The sequence below is a fragment of the Sturnira hondurensis genome, unplaced genomic scaffold, assembly GCF_014824575.4.
Source record: "Sturnira hondurensis isolate 20B ecotype Veracruz unplaced genomic scaffold, ASM1482457v3 Scaffold0015596, whole genome shotgun sequence".
In the NCBI taxonomy this organism is placed as follows: domain Eukaryota; kingdom Metazoa; phylum Chordata; class Mammalia; order Chiroptera; family Phyllostomidae; genus Sturnira; species Sturnira hondurensis.
The window spans coordinates 23,751,033-23,767,232 of NW_028088227.1; the positions used below are offsets into that span (position 1 = coordinate 23,751,033).

The 16,200-nt window shown below is 46.6% G+C and overlaps 1 protein-coding gene across 1 annotated transcript in view; it reads left to right on the forward strand.

Annotated features, from left to right (window-relative positions):
* MCM3AP (minichromosome maintenance complex component 3 associated protein) overlaps nt 1-13,228 on the forward strand; it is a 52,295-nt gene extending 39,067 nt beyond the window's left edge. The window contains exons 24-29 of the mRNA XM_037065168.1: nt 911-1,301; nt 2,406-2,666; nt 3,147-3,276; nt 4,845-5,051; nt 11,523-11,673; nt 12,941-13,228. Coding sequence (XP_036921063.1) covers nt 911-1,301; nt 2,406-2,666; nt 3,147-3,276; nt 4,845-5,051; nt 11,523-11,673; nt 12,941-13,096 — 1,296 coding nt within the window. The 3' untranslated portion in view covers nt 13,097-13,228. The remainder of the gene's footprint in view (nt 1-910; nt 1,302-2,405; nt 2,667-3,146; nt 3,277-4,844; nt 5,052-11,522; nt 11,674-12,940) is intronic.
* The last annotated feature ends 2,972 nt before the right edge of the window (nt 13,229-16,200 follow it).

Here is a 16,200-nt window from a genome sequence, read left to right on the forward strand (position 1 = left end):
AAAATATAAAATTTTCCCATAGTCCTGCTCTCTGAAAAAAATTTTTTAATGTAATTTTTAGAGGTTTTATAGTTACAGATTTAAAATATGACCATTCATGTCTTACATCTGAAGGTCAGATATATAAATTACTTTTGTAGAGTGGTGGTTCTGGAAATATATAAAGAAATAATGTCATCAGAAGTTTCCTGAAAAAAAAAGAAGGAAGTCTGGCCATTGTCGGATGGTTCAGCTGGTCGGAGTGTCATACTGTACACTGAGAGGTTGCAGATTTGATCCCCGGTCAGGGCACATGCAAGAATCAGTCGATGAATGCACAAATAAGTGGAACAGCAAATTGATATCTCTCCCTGTCTCTCTCTCTTTCTACCACCCCTTCCTCCCTCTCTCTTTCCCCCCTCCTCCCCTTCCCCTTTATCTCTAAGAAAACAAATCAATAAACATATCCTCGGATGAGAATTTTTAAAAAGTCTGTGCTGACAGTTATAGTTACGGAAAGAAATGCCAGGAAGAGTAACTGTAGGAAGAAAGATAACTATAGGGTGTGAAAACATCCAGGTTAGTTCTTCTAAGGACTGGAAGATGTGTTTTCCTGCCTGCGAGGAGAGGATGTGCAGGACTGATTTCCTTCAGGCCCGAGCCCTTCCAGTGGGTGACCCAGTGGCCCCACCTTGGGGTAGGGTGGGACTCAGATCCCTCTCCTAGGCTCCCTGCTGTGCAGGTCTCCAGGGCCCCAGGAGGCCGAACTCCACTGCGGCAGAAGCTTTTGCTCCCCTTCCCAGTGCGGTCGAGCTGCTGGGGCTCTGGTGGCACCTGCTGTGGCAGCTGTGGGAGGGGCACCTTCAGGTGCCCTTCTGAAAAACAGCATGACCTGTTTAACCAAATCTTTTCTAACTGTTTTGCTTCTCAGGTTTCTCAGGCCGTAAAGTGGCTGGTCTCCCGCTGCCCCTGTGCCCTTGACCTTTCCTGCCAGACCCTCATTCAGTACGTGGAAGATGGGGTTAGCCGTGAGTTTAGCGGCCGGTTTTTCCATGACAGAAGAGAGAGGCGGCTGGGAGGCCTGGCCTCGCAGGAGCCTGGTGCCATCATCGAGCTATTCAACAGTGTGCTATACTTCCTGGCTTCTGTGGTGTCCTCAGAGCAGCTTTGTGACCTGTCCTGGCCTGTCACGGAGTTTGCTGAGGCAGGGGGCAGCCAGCTGCTTCCTCACCTTCACTGGAATGCCCCAGAGCACCTGGCCTGGCTGAAACAGGCTGTGTTAGGCTTTCAGCTTCCGCAGATGGACCTTCCGCCCCCTGGGGGTAAGTGCTGGTGCTGGCCGGGCGTGAGTGTAGAGGCCGCTGAGATCACCTGTTTTGCTCTTACTGTAGTGACTGTAGTGAGAGTCTGGCAGGTACTGGCCACTGGTGTGAGGTTCTTACGCTCTCCACTCTGTGTCTCCGTTCTCCATTCTGCACCCCCCTGTCCCTGCCTTTGGGTTTAGGAGTCAGAATGAGCTAGGGTTTTTGTAAAGTGACTGTTGGTCCTTCTCCGCCAACAAAGTAGTCTGTGGGTGTCTGCTCATCCCAGGGAGAAAGGTGGCTTGCAGTATTGGGGGAGCAGTGACCCCAGTGCCCTGAGTTTCTGAATGGATGGCAGGCCCCATCTTGCCTGCACCACAGGGTGTAGGGGTGAAGAAGATGGGGATCGTGCAGTCCTGTCTCCACACTGCTGGGTCTGCTTGGGCCACGACACTCAGCGCTGACTGGAAGCCAGGGTTCCTTCTTTGTGAAGCCTCTGCTGGGGCTCTGGCTGTGCCCACCGAAGCCTTCAGGCTGTTCCGTAGCATTCTCCAGTCCCCTGGGCTGGTCATGGTTGCTGCCTCTTCCCTTGTTGATGCTGGTAAAATGGGAGGCTGTTTACTGCTTATGTGACACAGCATGGGGCCCTACCAGGGCCACTTTCCTTTGGGTCACATGGAACAGGTGCCCTTCTAAATCTTAGGGTTTGGCCTTCAGTAGGTCTAACAGATGGTCGTTACTGAAAGGAGCCCACAGGGAAGCAAAGTGTACCGTGCAAACCCTCCATGCCGTGAGGTAAAGAGAGAGAAGTCAAGACCTCATGTATCATCCTCACCTGGGTCCTTGTTAAAGGACAGATTCCTGGGACCGTATAACCAGAGCCTCTTGTGTGGGGTGGGGGAGCCCTTGGTTGTGAGTTTTGTCTAGGGAGACTGGGTCCCTTGTTGGGACATGGGAAGAGAGATGCTCTTTTCTGAACAGCTATGGTGTATTTAGATTTGAGAACAGACTTTTCATCTACACAGTTACCTTCTCCTAAATTAATATGGAGCAAAGAACATTTCATGTAGATTTCCACCTGTACTTTGGCCAAACCTTGTGACTCCCGAAGTGCTTTCTTTCCAGCTCCCTGGCTTCCTGTGTGCTCCATGGTCATCCAGTATACCTCCCAGATCCCCAGCTCTCGCCAGACGCAGCCTGTCCTCCAGTCCCAGGTGGAGAACCTGCTCCGAAGAACATATGGCAGGTGGAAGAGCAGGAAGAGCCCCTCCTCTGGCTTGGGAGCAGGGCCTTCGGTTGCCGAGATCCCCTGGGACGATATCATTGCCTTGTGCATCAACCACAAGCTGAGGGACTGGACACCCCCCAGGCTCCCTGTCACGTCAGGTAGTTAGCTTGTGTCACCATGGGGCCGGGATCCTCATGAGACTGGACTGGTCCAATTTCAGCAAAGAAAGTTGTTTACTTTGTGTTTGTTCCTTTTCCTGTGTGTCATCACCCTTCCTTTCCTTAGGTCTCTCTCCTTTAAGCCAGTGACTTGAGGCGATGTGTAAACTTTGGGAAGAGCTAAGAGTTCCAGGAGAACCAGGACTCACCTCCCTGAAACAGGCCCCCTGGGCTGGTTCTAAGTTTGAGACCATTTTGTAGATCTGAGTAGTTGTACTGCCCATACTACAGTCTGCGCATGAGCCTGTCAGAACCTTGAATGACCTACGGATACTTGGAGCACATTTGGCTCAAATGGGAGTCATGTAATTATGTGACTTTAATTAGAGGGGCTTGTTCTTAAATCATTGAATATAAGCAAATATCAGGTGTTTACCTCTTGCTCTTCTGATACTCTTATTTGTTTTTATATTTTCTCAGAGGCACTGAGTGAAGATGGTCAGATATACGTATATTTTTTTAAAAACCATCTGAAAATCTATGATGTTCCTTTGTCGTGGGAACAAGCCAGAATGCAGACACAGAAGGAGCTCCAGCTGCATCAGGGGTGGTGAGATTTGTGTTCAGTGTGTGTTTCTGTCATCCGTCTACCCGCAGAGCAGACCACATTGTTCTTTCCCAGGGGACTCAGATAGGAATTCATATCCTACACACGGAGTCTAGTCCGGCGTGGGCAGATTCTGACATACATGAAGGACATACCACTCCCATGTGATAGAAATGGTTCTTGACTAAAAAAAGCATCTCACTTCATTTATCAGATGAAACTGACCCTGAAATCATAATGTAACTGGGAGAGTGCAGACAGAAGAACGCTGACGTCTCACAAACCTGGTTCAGATATACTAAATAAAATGTTAGCGTGTGCAGTCTTGCAACACACAAACAATTTCACAAGCAGGCTTTATCCCAGGGTAGACAGTTTTAACGAGAAATCTATTCGTGTAATTTGGTGCCATAACAGAAAAATAAGTGATCATTTTAGTAGTTGTTGAAATGCTTTTCCTAAATTTATATCTCTTCCTGCTCCCCCCAAATTTATACTGATTCCTGATAAAACCTTTTATCAAACTTGGGTAAACATTTTTTTTTTGCTTGATAAGGTTGTGTATCATAAAACGGCCATAAAAAAAAGTGGCTTCTTGGTAAAATGTTGGAAACACTGAAGTCCAAACCAGCCTGAGCTGCCCCTCATTCACTGCTGTTTACTGTTGTCCTGGAAACCCTGCCTGCAGGGATACAGAGCGCGTAAATATTGAAAGGGAGGAGAAACGACAGTAAAATTGTCAGTTGAAGATAATCATCAGTCGTACCTTTAGAATCAAAGTTCAGAAAGATGATTGGATAGATCGACCTATGAGGTGCAAAAAGTCTCTTTCCCAGCAGAAACAAACCTGTAACACAAACACAGACTGACCAGGAGAGGCACTGAACCCTGTTAGGGGGACTCAGAGGGTCCTAAGTGTGTAAATAAAACCTGAGTAAATGAGAGGCAGGCTCCCCTTGCTGATGGGAGGGTACGGTACTATAAAGTCAGGGCATTTCTAGTAAAACCCAAAAATAAATAATAAATTTTATCAGGATGAGAAAATGTGTAGTGATTGCTGAGAATATTTTGAATAAGAATAACAGGGAAGGCCTGCTCTGCCTGATGTCAGAACATAGTAGTAAAGTTATAGTGGGCAGGTGGATCAGAATAAAAAGTCCAGATATAACCATACGTGGCAAAAGTACCATGCCGAATCAGTGGGGAGAGGACAGACATTGGCATCTGTTTAGAAAAACGGCTCCAGTCTCCATTTGTAAACATTAGTTCCAGAAGGACTAAACGGTCTCACTATAAGAATGAGAACCTTGCTAATGATAGGGGGTAATAGAGACCTGTTGATAATCCAGGGATGGTAAATAGAACTCAGCAGGACTGCTTGGAGGGTCCAGTGGCCCAGGAGACTGGGTGCTCCCCTAAGGCAGAGGCTGCCCTCCCTCGGAGCCCTGCACCTGACCCACAGGAGCCCTGACCGTGGGGGAAGCTGGGAGCAGGAAGGGGTGGGTCGCATGCCTGAGGAATCCTTTCTCCCTCTTTCCTGACTATAAGCATTTGAAAACATGTACTTACAGTTTGGGAACAAAGTCTTCTCATCCTTCTGCAAACAAGTTGGCCACTCCATTCCTTCACGTGCGCCTAAATGGGAAGAGGAGTGCAGAGCACGGCCGAGAGGGGCAGGTTCCCAGCGCGGAGGAGCTGATCCGCGGAGCCTCTGCCCAGGAGCTTCTGGTTCAGTGTCTGTCCAGCAGTCTGCTACTGGAGAAAGAGGAGAGCAAGAGGTGAGGCCCCTTCCCTTCTGCGCAGTGTGTCCTTAAGCTTTTTGGTGCTTGAAAATCATTCCTCTGGCATTTCTCCCTCTCTTGGCCTCATTTCCCTCTCTCATCTCCACCCTTACGTGTCTGCTCTTTTTACACTAAACTTCTCAGAAACAGTGATTCTCACTGCTCTAGTTCTCTTTTCGCCTTTCCCATAGCCCCTTTTTGCCCTCCATGTCCACTCTGGTGGGGCTCACTGCAGCCCTCACACAGCTGAACTGACTGTGAACCCCAGTCCCCAGTACCATTCCACACCTTTGCTCCCTCCTTCCTCTCTCCCAGATACCCTTAGTCTCTTTCCTGCTCCTCTGGCCGTAATCCCTAGGCCGTGTCTCCTGGTTCTACTTCTTCCCTCACCTGCCCCCTGCCTCACTCTCTGGACCTTGTGTTTCTGATATCTGTACTAATTCCAGTTTCATGGATTGTTAAATAACATAAATATTCCAACAACTCCAGATATAGATCTCAAACCTTTGGTTTTTCTCTGAACTCTAGATTTGAATATCCTACTGCTTCTATTTTTTAAATATGTTATTTATTTTTAGGGGGGGGAGGGAAAAAGAGAAAGAGAGAGGCCAATGCGTGCTTGCCTCTCATGTGCCCCCTACTGGGGACCAGGCCTGCAATCCAGGTATGTGCCCTGACTGGGAATTGAACTAGTGGCCCTTTGCTTCAAAGGGTGCAAAAGAGACTTTTTGTACCTCATAGGTCGATCTATCCAATCATCTTTCTGAACTCTGATTCTAAAGGTACGACTGAGGATTATCTTCAACTGACAATTTTACTGTCGTTTCTCCTCCCTTTCAATATTTACAGGCTCTGTATCCCTGCAGGCAGGGTTTCCAGGACAACAGTAAACAGCAGTGAATGAGGGGCATCTCAGGCTGGTTTGGACTTCAGTGTTTCCAACATTTTACCAAGAAGCCACTTTTTTAAAAAAATATATTTTATTGATTATACCATTACAGTTGTTCTATTCCCCCCTTCATTCCCCTCCACCCGCACACCCCCTCCCCCACCATTCTCCCCCCCTTAGTTTATAACCACGTGTCTCAATTTCTTTAGATTCTATATTTCCCCTACTATTCTCGCCCTCCCCCCTATTTTCTACCTACCATCTATGCTATTTTCTGTGCCTTCTCCCCACTGCTCCTTCCACCCCCCTGTTTCTAACCCTCCATGTGTTCTTCATTTCTATGGTTCCACTCCTGATCTAGCTGTCCTCTTAGTTTGCGTTTGTTTTAGGTGTGGTTGTTAATGACTGTGTGTTTGCTGTCCTTTCACTGTTCATATTTTTCATCTTCTTTTTCTTATATAAGTCCCTTTAGCATTTCATATAATAAGGGCTTGGTGATGATGAACTCCTTGAACTTGACCTTATCTGAGAAGCACTTTATCTGTCCTTCCATTCTAAATGAAAGTTTTGCTGGATAAAGCAATCTTGGCTGTAGGTCTTTGGATTTCATGACTTGGAATACTTCTTTCCAGCCCCTTCTTGCCTGTAAGGTCTCTTTTGAGAAATCCGCTGACAGTCTGATGGGTACTCCTTTGTAGGTGACTGTCCCCTTATCTCTTGCTGCTTCTAGGATTCTCTCCTTCATTTTAGTCTTGGCTAATGTAATGATGATGTGCCTTGGTGTGTTCCTTCTTGGGTCCAACTTCTTTGGGACTCTCTGAGCTTCCTGGATTTCCTGGAAGTCTATTTCCTTTGCCAGACTGTGGAAATTCTCCTTTATTATTTGTTCAAATACGTTTTCCACTTGTGGCTGTTTCTTTCCCCCTTCTGGTACCTCTATAATCCGGATGTTGGAACGTTTAAAGATGTCCTGAAGGTTCCTAAGCCTCTCCTCATTTTTTTGAATTCTCATGTCTTCATTCCTTTCTGGTGGGATGTTTTGTTCTTCCTTCTGGTCCATTCCATTAATTTGAGTCCCAGTTTCCTTTCCATCGCTATTGGTTTCCTGGACATCTCCCTTCATTTCAATTAGTTTAGCCTTCATATGTTCCTCTAATTTGTGACTATAATCAACCAGTTCTGTGAGCATCCTGATAAATAGTGTCTTAAATTGGGCTTCTGAGAGGCTGGCAATCTGTTGGTCACTTAGAGTTATTGGCTCTGGGACTTTGAGTTCTTCTTGCGCCATCTTTTGGGCTGTTCGTGCCTGTTCCATAGCAGGATCGGAGCCCTAAAGTGTTCACTAGAGCAGGGCAACTAAGTCGCTGGGTTGTGACATTGTATGTGGAGGCGGGGTCAAAGAGGGACAGTGGCGTCCCATCTGCCGCCTGCCGCCACCATCACCAGGCCCACGTGTTTCGTTCCACAGCACGCGAGTGTGCCACTGCCATCAGCTCTCCACCACTGGGTTCGCCCCCTGGGGCCTGCGTGGTCTGTCTCACTGTGCACGAATGTGCGACCACGGTCAGTCTGCCCTACACCCCGACTGGTTCCGGGCTGCTTGCGCGCCTAGGTCAGGGGATCTTTCCTGTCCGACCCTGCTCCGATGCTGGCTCCGCCTCTCTTACCGTCCCCGTTGAACGGTTTGTAGTTGTCGGACTTCCGAATAATTAAGTTTTCTGGCCTTTGGGTGTGTCCTTTTTCTCCAAACCTTTGTTGTATTCAAACTTGATTGTGGGAGAAGGCACAGTGTTTCCACCTATGCCTCCATCTTGGCGGAAGTCCGCCACTTTTTTTTTAATGGCCGTTTTATGATACACAACCTTATCAAGCAAAAAAAAAATGTTTACCCAAGTTTGATAAAAGGTTTTATCAGGAATCAGCATAAATTTGGGGGGAGCAGGAAGAGATATAAATTTAGGAAAAGCATTTCAACTACTACTAAAGTGATCACTTATTTTTCTGTTATGGCACCAAATTACACGAATAGATTTCTCGTTAATACTGTCTACCCTGGGATAAAGCCTGCTTGTGAAATTTTTTGTGTGTTGCAAGACTGCACATGCTAACATTTTATTCTCCAAATTAACATCCCAAATCCAGTTCCCAATTTCCCCCCAAAATTGGTCTTTTCAGTGGACAGCAGCGTTGTTCTTCCAGCTGCCCAGGCTGAATGTGTTGGAATCATCTCCCCACATCTAGTCCATTTACAAATCCTATTGGCTCTGTTCAAAATATATTCTGGCCCTGGCTAGTGTGGCTCAGTGGATTAAGTGCCAGCTTCTGAATCAAAAGGTCACTGGTTTGATTCCCAGTCTAGGGCACATACCTGGGTTGTGGGCCAGGTCCCCAATAGTGGATGTGCAAGAGGCAACCCCACTGATGTTTCTCTCCTCCTCTTCTCTCTCCTTTTCCCCTTCTATAAACAAATAAAATATATGGAATTGGACCATTTTTGCAGTGGGCCGTAGCGTAGTCTCAGCCCACCCTGGCTGAGCCCGTCAAGTGTGAGGCAGAGGTCATATTACTTCTTTGCTCACAACCTTACTGTGGCTTCTTCTCGTTCTGATTCAAAGGTAGGATCCTTATGAGGTGGGCAGGCTTTATGTGCTCTGCTTCCTGTTTCCTTTTGACCTCTGCTCCTTCAGCACGCGGGGCAGTGTACAGTTGGGCCTTTGCGTTCCTTGTTCCTTTTGCTGGACTCCACAGCCCTGATATCTCCATGGCTCACCTTGTACTCACTTTCAGTCTCTGCTCAAGTGTGTACTTCTTAGACAGGCCTCCTTGCCCAGTTTCCCAGCCCTCTCTGTCTCCCTGTCTTTGCTTTGTCTTTCTCATCTTCAGACCACATTTCCCTTGTAATGTGTCCCGTGTCTATTCCCTCCAAGTATAAACTGCTGAGACATTTCCCTTGCCTGTTTTCATTGCTGTGTCCCTGGTACCCTGAGTGGTGCCTGGTGTTTGTTGGGGGCTTGATGAACGTGTGGTGGAAGAGTGAACTAACGTGTCATTTCTAGAAAGAGATCTTTCTAGGTCTGTATCATTTAAGCAGTTGGACTAGTTTGTCTTTCTTGAAAAGAAACGTGTATGGAGAGGACAGCTCTAGAATGTGGAGGTGGTAGGATGTGGAGTTAATTTTAAACTGTAAGTGTAATCCATACATTTAGATAATCCATCAAGAGATAAGAATTATAGACTTCTGCCAAGATGGAGGTGTAGGTGGAAACATTGTGCCTTCTCCCACAACCAAGCTTGAATACAACAAAGGTTTAGTAAACAAAGACACAGCCAAAGAACAGAAAACTGAACTATACGGAGGTCCTACAACACGAACCGTTTAACCGGGACTGGTAAGAGGGGCGGAGCCAGCAGCGGAGCAGGGTCGGGCAGGAAGGATCCCCCAACCCAGGCAACCCAGGCGTGCAGGCAGCAGGGGGTAGCATCTCGGACCCAGTGGGGGTGTGGGGCAGGCTGAGCACGGTTACACATTCACACGCAGATAAACCAGCAGAGGTGTGAGCAGTGAGATGGATCCCCGTAGGCCCCAGCTATGAACCACGCAGGTCCCAGTGGCGAACCCAGTGAGGGTGCGGGGCAGGCTGACTGTGGTTGCACATTCGTGCGTGCGTGTGCGCAGATAAACCAGCAAAGGAGTGAGCAGTAAGACGGACCGAGTGGCCCTGACAGCGGGTGGTGGCAGAGGAGACCACCATTGACTTCCTTTGACCCCGCCCCCACATATAGCTTCACAACCCAGCAACTGAGTTGCCTTGCCCTGGTGAACACCTAGGGCTCTGCCTCTCATACATAACAGGTGCAAACAGTCCAAAATATGGCTCAAGAAGAACTCAAAGCCCGAGCTGATAACTCTAAGCGACCAAGACATAGCCAGCCTATCAGATGCACAGTTCAAAACACTGGTGATCAGGATGTTCACAGAACTGGTTGATTATAGTCACAAATTAGAGGAACAAACAAAGGCTAAACTAATTGAAATGAAGGGAAATGCACAGGAAACCAATAGTGATGGAAAGGAAACTGGGACTCAAATCAATGGAGTGGACCAGAAGGAAGAAAAAATTGACCAAAAATAAAAGAATGAAGAAACAAGAATTCAAAAAAATGAGGAGAGGTTTAGGAACCTTCAGGACATCTTTAAACGTTCCAACATCCAAATTATAGGGGTACCAGAAGGGGAAGAAGAAGAGCGACGAGTGGAAAACTTACTTGAACAAATAATGAAGAACTTCCCCAGTCTGGCAAAGGAAATAGACTTCCAGGAAATCCAGGAAGCTCAGAGAGTCCCAAAGAAGTTGGACCCAAGAAGGAACACACCAAGGCACATCATCATTACATTAGCCAAGACTAAAATGAAGGAGAGAATCCTAGAAGCAGCAAGAGATAAGGGGACAGTCACCTACAAAGGAGTTCCCATCAGACTGTCAGCTGATTTCTCAAAAGAGACCTTACAGGCAAGAAGGAGCTGGAAAGAAGTATTCCAAGTCACGAAGTCCAAAGACCTACATCCAAGATTACTTTATCCAGCAAAGCTTTCATTTAGAATGGAAGGGCAGATAAAGTGCTTCTCAGATAAGATCAAATTCAAGGAGTTCATCACCACCAAACCCTTATTATATGAAATGTTAAAGGGACTTATCTAAGAAAAAGAAGATGAAAAATATGAACAGTGAAAGGACAGCAAACACACAGTCATTAACAACCACACCTAAAACAAACGCAAACTAAGAGGACAGCTAGATCAGGAGTGGAACCATAGAAATGAAGAACACATGGAGGGTTAGCAACAGGGGGGTGGTAGGAGGAGAAGGGGGGAGAAGGTACAGAAAATAGCATAGAGGGTAGGTAGAAAATAGCTAGGGGGAGGGCAAGAATAGTAGGGGAAATATAGAATCTAAAGAACTTGAGACATGTCATAAACTAAAGGAGGGGAATGGTGTGGGAGGGGGTGTGCAGGGTGGAGGAGAATGAAGGGAATAGAACAACAATGTAATGGTATAATCAATAAAATATATATTTTTAAAAAGAATAATATGGGAAATGGAGAAGCCAAAGAACTTGCATGCATGACCCATAGACATGAATTATGGAGGGGAATGCTGGTGGGAAGGGGGTACAGGGTGGAGGGGGACAAAGGGGAGGAAAAATGGCACAACTGTAATAGCATAATCAATAAAGTATACTTTAAAAAGAAAAAAGATAATTATAGATACAAAAATTCAAAATAAGCTGGAGAAAATAAAGCAAAATAAGCTGGAGAAAATAATGTTAAGTAACATATAAAAGCGTTTGATTTTGGATAAATGCCACCTTTCTCATTAAGTATGAATTGGGTCTATAAATTAAAGATATGACTTTTTAAAAAGTATGTTTCTGCTTCTCAATTGATGTCACAACTTAGTTCTATCTTTAATAACAAGCAAAGCTTTAAACATTTTAAAGTATTAGTTCATACATGGATAGAGCCATAGTAAAAGTGAATGACAGTCAAATTTTTGCTTCCTGCTGCTCGAATGTTTCAGGTTTGAAGACCAGCTTCAGCAGTGGTTGTCTGAAGACTCAGGAGCGTTTACGGATTCCGCCTCCTTTCCTCTGTACCTTCCCCAGACTCTGGTGTCTCTGCCTCAGACTATCAAACCTGTGGTGAAAACATCCAGAACAACGAGTCCACAGGTGAGAAGAGAGTACATTTGGCACTGTATTAGGATTTGATGTAAAATGGCTGGGATAAAAGTAACGATTGGTTTATTGTATGATGTTATGATGAGCAACACATTATAAGTTTAAATTAGATTTTGCCTTAATCTGTCAGTTACAGAGGCCCAACCAGTTCTGAGTCTCTGCTTGTGAAATGAATGAATAATGAAACAGGCTTAAGAAGTGAACAAAACCCATCACTGTCCTGACATGTAGTGAGGACCTGAGGAGAGTAACTGGCTATGACAGAGTCTTCTGTTCGCGGAGCACACGGTGCCCAAACTGTGGCTTCACCCAGACCCCCTTTCCGGGATCACCTTTCCCCAAGCAGGTTAAGTTCGCACAAGTCAGGGACTTCCCCCATGGGTTCGGCTGGCCCGTGGCAGAGCTGTGTTTCAAAGCCAGACCTGACTTGCTTTAAAGTTCAAGGTCTTTCCAGCTCACTGGCCTTCCTTCCATGGTGAAAGGGGCAAAACCAGAGTTTTGATTATAGTGAGTTGATGCTGGACAGGTAAAAAGTATGCTCCTGGACTGGCTTTAGGAAGTCCTTCCACAGGGGAGAAAGCAAATTAAGATGGCATACTGCTTTTGTTTATCGGTTGGGCAGACGATTTCTCTGCCCTAAAGAGATTACTGCCCTGGCTGGGTGGCTCAGTTGGTTGGATTGTTATCCCCATACACAGAAAGTTGTGGGTTTGATTCCCAGTCAGGACACATATCTAGGTTGCAGGTTTGATCCCTGGTCAGGGCACCTACTCAAGGCAACTGATGGGTGTTTCTCTCTCACATCGATGTTTCTCTCTCTCCCTTCCTCTCTAAAATCAATAAAAACATATCCTTGGGTGAGGGAGTAGAAAATTACTGTATATGACCAAAATATCTATTTTATTCACTGTAGCATTAATTATTCTGCATAAAGTTGAAACAAAGTGAATATCCAAAGATGGGACTCCGGTTAAGCAGTTGCAGTACTATGATGGAATAGTTCGTAGCCCTTGAAATGGTATTTTATAAAAATGACTGGCACTGAAAGTTGTGCGTGATAGAGTCAGCAGAGAAGCACTCCGTGTGCTGCTGACACCAGCTGTGCGTGTGTGTGCTGGGAGGGGTGGAAGATACACGATGGATGCTAACAGGGAGTTTGTTGAGCCCAGCGCGCCCCAGATCTAGCACATTTAAAGAGAATATATCTTGGTTTATGGGTACTCCAAAAGTATCCTTGGTTTCTTTTTCATTTACATAGAACGAAAGGGCAGGGGAACAACAGTTGTCAGCGGCAGCAGGCGCATCTCTGACGGAACGGCTGAAGCACCTGGAAAGGCTGATTCGAAGTTCGAGGGAAGAGGAAGTTGCCTCTGAGCTCCATCTCTCTGCACTGCTGGACATGGTGGACATTTGAGCTGCGCACTTGAGAGTGGGAGGGTCTCTCCAGAAGATTTTGTTTTTACTCAGAAATAATCTTATTCTCAATGCTTGATGCACTGTTGGAAATGTGATTATTAATCATGCAAATAAAACATTGAATGTCTAAGGAAGTCTCTTCCCATTTTCAAAATGATGGGCTATTTCCTCCTGTATAGATGCTTTGATATTACCTGTTTTCATGACCTCAGACTGTCACCTACCAACATGCTCTGAGGGAGTTTGCAGCTTACATTTCTGTGTCTAACAAGTCATCACTTGTCATCTCAGCCAAGTTGCAGTCCTGGACGTGCCAGACATCAGTAATGCGGGCCACCAAGCTCACATCTGGCAGAGCCAACGGCGTATGCACAAAGCTGCCTGAGGATGTGCGTGGGGCATGTGCCTGGACTGGAGATGGGGACACGAGGAGATTGGCTGGAGGTGATAGTAGGATTCCTGGAGAGGAATGCAGGGGTGTACCTGGGGAGGGTACCCGAGGATGTCATGGACACCTGGAGGTGCTGGTTTGGCAGTGTTGTCGAGTGAGGGGCTAGGCCAGACCACAGAGACCCTGGTGGCCTTATTCTGAATGGTATGGGAATCAGCTGTTGGAGTATTCTAGGCAGAGAAGTGACTCATCACATTTTCTTTAAAAAATATCATATGGGGAAGGTCAGCAACACAAGTCGGTTTTTTAAAAATTTTTTTTATCACTCACCCAAGGATGTTTTGTCATTGCTTTTTAGAGAGAGGAAGGGAGAGAGAAACCTCATCAATTGGTTGCCTCCTATAGGTGCATGGACTAGGAGCTGAAACTTCACCCCTTCAGTTGTGGGCGGACACTCCACCCACCTGGGCCACACCGGCTGGGGCTGTTGCTGGAAGTTTTTAAGATCATTTCTGTCCCCGGTACTCTTGAATTTCTCAACAGCGTGCTTGATTGTCTGTTGGTCCCTCCCCTACTTCCCATCCAATACCCTCTGTTTTGTCAACTACACCTTGCCTCATCTTCGTTTTTCGAAAGTTCCATTTTCTGGGTGTTTTATTGTTTTTCATGGTAGAGGTCTTCCTCAAATCTGACTCATGTTGACGACGGGGCTCTGAGGAGTTTGTTGGAAGCTCTGTGTCAGCAGATACAAGCCACCGGTGATAGGCTTCCCTGCTTTTCCGCTGGCTTCCAGCTACCAGTGTGCAGGTCCTGGGGCAGCATCTACTCCAGAGAAATCCTCTTCCTATGGCCCACCGCCATATGGCTGCGTGGGAGAAGTGGGACTGGCCTCTTCTGTGTTTAGACTTTCAACACCCCTGCTTTCAGTGGCCTTCAGCTATGCTTTGTGCTTGAGTTCATCACACCTACTCTGGCTCAACTGCCGGCTTCCATCCAGGGAAGGGGAAGGACACATGTCGCAGTGCTCCTCGCTCAAACTTTATACTAGTTCTTCAATTTCTGCGCCTTCCTGGAGTTCATTGGCAAGAACGGTCCCTTTTCTTGATGGCCTCACCCCAACACATAGGTTTTAGCCTTTTCCGGCTTGTTAGGTCAGTTATCACTACTCCTTACATCCCTCGCCTGTAGAATTTTGTTGACCTCTTATGTACTGCTATCTCCTCTCCCATTCTTTCACTGTTTTTAATAAGGTTTTTAAAAAAGATTTTATTTATTTATTTTAGAGAGGGGAAGGAAGGGAGAGAAACATTAATATATGGTTGCCTCTCATGTGTGTCCCTTGTTGGGGACAGGACCTGCAACCCAGGCATGGGCCCTGATTGGGAATCAAACCGGTGTTTAACATGTTTAATCGGAATTCCCTCCCCACCACCCTCACTTTTTAAAACCCTGCCACGGGACCACATGTAATTAGTTGTCTGACCTCATTTTACAGTCGCACCAGAACTTCTGCAGAGATCACTATGGTTTTTACTTGGCTTCCCTGACTCCACATCTCCTGTGTTTTTCTCCTTTCTTTTCTGGATACTCTTTCTCCTCTAGACTGGGAGCTGTTGGTGCCCCATGGCTCATCCTGGACAACTTTCTCTTTGGAATACTCCCTAGCTGATCTCATCCACTCCTAGGTTTCAGACATCACCTGAAAATTAAGGACTCCTGGATTCCTCACTCCAGCCTTGTCCTCTCTCCAGAACACCACCAGCCTACTCAACATATAGCCACTTTAATGTCTATTGGGAATCTGTCTTAACATGTCCCTCACTCTAGATGAAAATTTCCTTCAAACTTTCCCTACTTTTGAAAATGACGCTACTATATGGCCAATTGTCCATGTCAAAAACCTTAGACATGGTTTATTCGGTTTACTGAACAAGTTGGAATTGGCAGTGCGCAAGCAAGGGAAGCATTTTTTTTCTCATGCCTGCCCCAGAAACTCTTTATCTTTCAATTCACAGGTACAATTTACAGTTTTTTTCTTAGTTTTAAAAGAGGATTATTATTTTGCTCTTAAAAAGTCCAGTAAAATTTCAAAACTCAAACTCTGCTCCAATTGAAACCTCTTCCCTCCCTTAGCTTGGCCAGACTCAGAGTTTGAGATGTAAGCTGGAGCCCTCATTCCCACTCTGTGTTTGCACATACAGGGACATCCCCAGAAGAAAAAAACAACCTTTCAGCCTGTTTTCCCCTTCCAGGAAGTGTGAATTGGTGAATCTGGGAGAACAGACACAGGGTCAATCAAGTATGTTCAGGCTCCTCTGAGTACAGTTTCTGGGGTCGAGGCTGACGTGTCTTCTCATTGGCACTTGGCTACACGGTAACTGGGTGGCGCACCTGGTCACGGCCTCGGCTCTTCCTCAAGGGCACGAGCTCCTCCCTGCCTCCGGTCCGGCCCTGGCCTGAGCTTCACAGCTCTCCACAATGGCTTGTTTCCCGGTCTCCTGCGGGATGGGAACTCCCTCATTTCTCAACGCCACTCACCTCCTGCCATGCTCTCATCTCTAGTGCTCAGGCTTCGCAGGTAAGACCCCCGCCTCTTCAGCCCAGTTAGCCTAACTCAATTCTAGCCCCGGCCCCGCCCCTAAGGCCCACTGGCCCGCTCTCCCCTCCTGCCACGCCCCTTCCCCCCCCAGAACCCGCTCTAACCCCGCCCA